We start from the raw sequence: 5,143 nt of genomic DNA on the forward strand, positions 1-5,143 counted from the left end.
AGAGGAGCCGGAGAGATGGGGGGAGAGGAGCCGGAGAGATGGGGGGAGAGGAGCCGGAGAGATGGGGGGAGAGGAGGGGGAGAGATGGGGAGAGAGGAGCCGGAGAGATGGGGGGAGAGGAGCCGGAGAGATGGGGGGGAGAGGAGCCGGACAGATGGGGGGAGAGGAGCGGGAGAGATGGGGGGAGAGGAGCCGGAGAGATGGGGTGAGAGGAGCCGGAGAGATGGGGGGAGAGGAGGGGGAGAGATGGGGGGAGAGGAGCCGGAGAGATGGGGGGAGAGGAGCCGGAGAGATGGGGGGAGAGGAGGGGGAGAGATGGGGAGAGAGGAGCCGGAGAGATGGGGGGAGAGGAGCCGGAGAGATGGGGGGGAGAGGAGCCGGAGAGATGGGGGGAGAGGAGGGGGAGAGATGGGGGGAGAGGAGCCGGAGAGATGGGGGGAGAGGAGCCGGAGAGATGGGGGGGAGAGGAGCCGGAGAGATGGGGGGAGAGGAGGGGGAGAGATGGGGGGAGAGGAGCCGTAGAGATGGGGTGAGAGGAGCCGGAGAGATGGGGGGAGAGGAGGGGGAGAGATGGGGGGAGAGGAGCCGGAGAGATGGGGGGAGAGGGGCCGGAGAGATGTTTACAATGTGGTCACCCTGGAAGGGTACATGCCATTGCGGTGAACCATCTCGGACCCCAGGCCGTCCCGGTGACAGTCCTTGGCTTGTCCGACCTTGCTCCTGACGGCCAGCGCGCAATAGTCCCCCGGCTCCTCCAGGGCGCCATCAAACCAGCGCAGGCAGAGGGCGCTCTGGAAGGACCGCCGGAAGTTGTCCGACACAAACCCGTAGAGGATGGGGTTGGCGCTGCTGTTGGCGTAGCTGAGGACGATGACCAGCTGGCTGAGGGTGGGGTCCGGCGGGCACAGGAACACGTTGACCATCTGCACCACGTAGAAGGGCACCCAGCAGGCGGCGAACACTACCACGACCAGCATGACCATCCGGGTGATGCGCTTCTCTGACCTGCGACGCTGCAGCCAGCCCGCCCGCAAGGCCACACTGCGCATCTTGGCCACGATCAGGCAGTAGCAGAGGAACATGGCCAAGGCCGGGAGCAGGAACCCCAGCAGGAAGGTGTAGAGCACAAAGACCTTGGACCACCCTGTACCCGGCCACAGCAGGTTGCAGACCACTGCGCCCTCGGGGGTGCGGACCGTGTCCGCGAAGATAACGATGGGGAGAATGACCAACAGGGACAGGACCCAGACCAGGACGTTTATGGTTTTGGCCACTGAGGGCCTCCTATAACTGGCCGCCTTGACGGGGGTGGACCACAGCGATGTAGCGGTCCACGCTCAGCACGGTCAGGCAGTAGATGCTGGTGAACATGTTGATTCCGTCCACGCTCAGTACCAGCCGACACATGAGGGCCCCAAAGGGCCAATGGCGGAGGGCGGCCGAGGTGGCGACGAAGGGGACGCTCAGCATGAAGAGCTCGTCAGCCACGGCCAAGTTCAGGATGTAGATGTTGGTGGCCGTCTTCATCTTGGCGTAGCCGAGGATGACGTAGATCACCATGGCGTTACCCAGCACCCCCAGGCAGCACACCAGCGCGTAGATGGAGGGAATGACCACCATGCTGGCATCAAAGGCCACGCCCCCGGGAGCGGAGCTGTTGGTGAGCTCCGTTCCTGCAAACTGCCCCCATGTCTCGTTGAGGGGGTCCATCCTCCTGTGCTCCAGGCAGGCTCTAGACGAGGAACGGCTGCTGGTCAAGACCCCCTCGATTTAAGATGCTGGACTCACTGTACAGCTCTCTCTCTCTTTCTTTTTCTCTCTCTCTCTCTCTATTTCTCTCTGTCTTGCTCTCTCTCTCTCTTACACTCTCCCTCTCTTCCCCAACAGGCTCACAGTGAGAAGGGGGGGGACATTGTCAGCGGTCCTGAGATGCTGTTCCCAGCATGCTCCCTCCCTCCCTCCTGTCCCTCAGTCTAGGCAGCTCCTCTCGAAAGAGAGTAGCTTCCTCACAACATCTGACCTTGGAAGCATCGCTCTGTCTCTCTCGCTCTGTCTCTCTCTCTCGTCTCTCTCCCTCTGTCTCTCTCTCGCTGTCTGTCTCTCTCTCTCTCTGTCTCTCTCGCTCTCTCTGTCTCTCTCTCTGGCTCTCTTTCTCTCTTGTCTCTCTCTCTCTCTGTCTCTCTCTCACTGTCTGTCTCTCTCTCTCTCTGTCTCTCTCTCTCTGGCTCTCTTTCTCTCTCGTCTCTCTCTCTCTCTGTCTCTCTCTCGCTGTCTGTCTCTCTCGCTCAGTCTCTCTCTCTCTCTCTCTGTCTCTCTTTCTCTCTCTCTGTCTGTCTCACTCTCTCTCTGTCTTTCTCTCTGTGTCTCTGTGTCTCTCTCTCTGTCTCTCTGTGTGTCTCTCTCTCTCTGTCTCTCTCTGTCTCTCTCTCTCTCTGTCTCTCTCTCTCTGTCTCTCTCTCTGTGTCTCTCTCTCTGTGTCTCGCTCTCTCACTGTCTCTCTCTCTCTGTTTCTCTCTCTCTGTCTCTCTGTTCCGTCTCTCTCTCTCTCTATCTCGCCATGTCCCTCTCTCTCCCTCTCTGTCTCGATGTCGCTCTCTCTCTCCCTCTTTCCCCCACTGTCTCTTTCTCACTGTCTCTCTCTCTGTCTCTCTCTGTGTGTGTCTCTCTCTCTCTCTGTCTCTTTCTCACTGTCTCTCGCTCTGTCTCTCTCTGTGTGTGTCTCTCTCTCTCTCTGTCACTCTCTCTGTCTCTCTCTCTCTCTCTGTCTCTCTCTGTCTCTGTCTCTCTCTCTTTCTTTTTCTCTCTCTCTCTCTCTCTGTCTCTCTCTCTCTCTCTTTCTTTTTCTCTCTCTCTCTCTCTCTCTGTCACTCTCTCTCTGTGTGTCTCTCTCTCTCTCTGTCTCTCTCTCTCTCTGTCTCTCTCTCTCTCTCTGTCTCTCTCTCTGTCTCTCTCTCTTTCTTTCTCTCTCTCTCTCTCTCTCTCTCTCTCTGTCTCTCTGTCTCTCTCTCTGTCTCTCTCTCTCTCTCTCTCTCTCTGTCTCTCTCTCTGTCTCTCTCTCTCTCTCTTCTCTTCCCCAACAGGCTCACAGTGAAATCGGCCCGTCCACAGAGTTGGATGAGGACAGCTTTGTCCAATTCTTCCCCTCCAGCCGGGACTTCAGGCCTCTCACAGCCGAGCCCCCGGGTTGGGATTCGGGGTGGAAAGCACAGTCTTCGTCCCCTCACTCCGTGACAGGAGCTAACTTCTGCTGGGTCAAGTTTTGAAGATGTTCTCAGATATTCACCCGGTTTTCCCGATGAGAATCTTCACTGGCCGTTCCCTACGATCGTTCCTCAGGGACAGTGGCCACCTCCCATTGCAGAGCCTCAGATAACATCTGGAAAAGAATGCACAAACTCAGAATCACCCCGAAGGCTATTCAGTCCATCCTCTCTGTGCTAGCCCTTTGGAAGATCTATCCAATCTTTCCCCCCCCCGCTCTTTCCCCCACAGCTCTGCAGATTCCTCCTTTCCCAGTATTTCCCCAATCCCCCCTTTTGGAAGTTCCTGTTGAATCTGCTTCCGCCGCCCTTTTCAGGGAGAACCTTCCGGATCACAACAACTCGCTGTGTCAAAATACACATTCTCCTCATCTCCCCCCATCTGGTTCTGTCACCGGGTCTCTTCAATCTGTGTCCACCCCCCTCCCCCCCCTGGTTACCCACCCTCCCGCCAACTGGGGAACCACTTTCTCCTCGTCGCCTCTATCCAAACCCCTTCCTGATTCGGAACGCCGCCTCGATTCAATCCCCCCTTAATCTCCTCCGCTCCGAGGAAGGACAATCCCAGCTTCTCCCCGTCTCTCTCCACATTCACCGAATCCTCATCCCCCCCCCCTCCTGGGAACGTTCTAGAAAATCTCCCTCCGCTCCCTCTCCGAGGCCACGACGACCTTCCTGAAGTTTGGGCACCGGGATTGGACCCTGTCCCCCAGCCAGGGTCTAACCCGGGTTGAGAAAGGGTTTCACATCATTGCCTTGTTGCTGCTCCCTGTGTGTCTATTCGGAGAGCCCAGGATTCTTGTTCAACGCCTTTCTCGACATCCCAGCGATTTGTGTACACTCCACCCCCTCCCCATCCCCCCGGGCCTCTCTGTCCCCGCACCTCCTGTAAAATTGTCCCGTTGAGATGAATATGCCCTCCCTCCCTCTGAAAAGGAATCACCTCCCGTCTCTCGGTGTTGAACTGTATCTGCCGCTTGCCTGCCCATTTCTTTTTTTAAATAAATTTAGAGTACCCAATTCATTTTTCCCAATTAAGGGGCAATTTAGCGCGGCCAATCCACCCACCCTGCACATCTTTGTGGTTGTGGGGGCGAAACCCACGCAAACACGGGGAGAATGTGCGAACTCCACACAGACAGCGACCCGGGATCGAACCCGGGACCTCGGCGCCGTGAGGCAGCAGTGCTAACCACTGTGCCACCGTGCTGCCCCTTTCACCAGCTCCCCCCAATCCCGCTAAAGTCCCTGACCATCCTCTTCGCTGTTTCCAACCTTTCCCAGTCATCAGCAAACTGCGGAACACTGTCCGATAAACCCGTGGGTAGCTCGACGGGCAGCACAGTGGTCAGCACTGTTGCTTCACAGCTCCGGGGTCCCGGGTTCGATTCCCGGCTTGGGTCGCTGTCTGCGCGGAGTCTGCACGTTCTCCCCGTGTCTGCGTGGGTTTCCTCCGGGCGCTCCGGTTTCCTCCCACAAGTCCCGAAAGACGTGCTTGTTGGGTGAATTGGACATTCTGAATTCTCCCTCCGTGTCCCCGAACAGGCGCCGGAGTGTGGCGACGAGGGGATTTTCACAGTAACCTCATTGCAGCGTCAATGTAAGCCCACTTGTGACAGTAATAAAGATTCTTATTCTAATTCATTACTCTGTTATAATAATAATAATCACTACACTCTTCCCTCCATCCCCATGAGAAGTAGAAAGATAAGAGCATCAGAGCTAGGGGCAGGAGTCAGTCATCTAGCCCCTCGAGCCTGCTCCACCATTTAATGAGATCATGGCTGATCTTTTGTGGACTCAGCTCCACTTTCCGGCCCGAACACCATAACCCTTAATCCCTTTATTTTTCAAAAAACTATCTATCTTTATCTTGAAAACAT

At 56.8% G+C, this 5,143-nt stretch overlaps 1 protein-coding gene across 1 annotated transcript; it reads right to left on the bottom strand.

The window, feature by feature from the left end:
• Positions 1 to 620: 620 nt before the first annotated feature.
• On the bottom strand, positions 621 to 2,049 carry LOC140400087 (somatostatin receptor type 1-like). Its single transcript, XM_072489563.1, is given in 2 exon segments — positions 621 to 1,307; positions 1,309 to 2,049. Coding segments are annotated over 2 exon segments (1,089 nt in total). The 5' UTR covers positions 1,711 to 2,049.
• Positions 2,050 to 5,143: the final 3,094 nt, after the last annotated feature.

The sequence above is a fragment of the Scyliorhinus torazame genome, chromosome 24, assembly GCF_047496885.1.
Source record: "Scyliorhinus torazame isolate Kashiwa2021f chromosome 24, sScyTor2.1, whole genome shotgun sequence".
In the NCBI taxonomy this organism is placed as follows: Eukaryota; Metazoa; Chordata; class Chondrichthyes; order Carcharhiniformes; family Scyliorhinidae; genus Scyliorhinus; species Scyliorhinus torazame.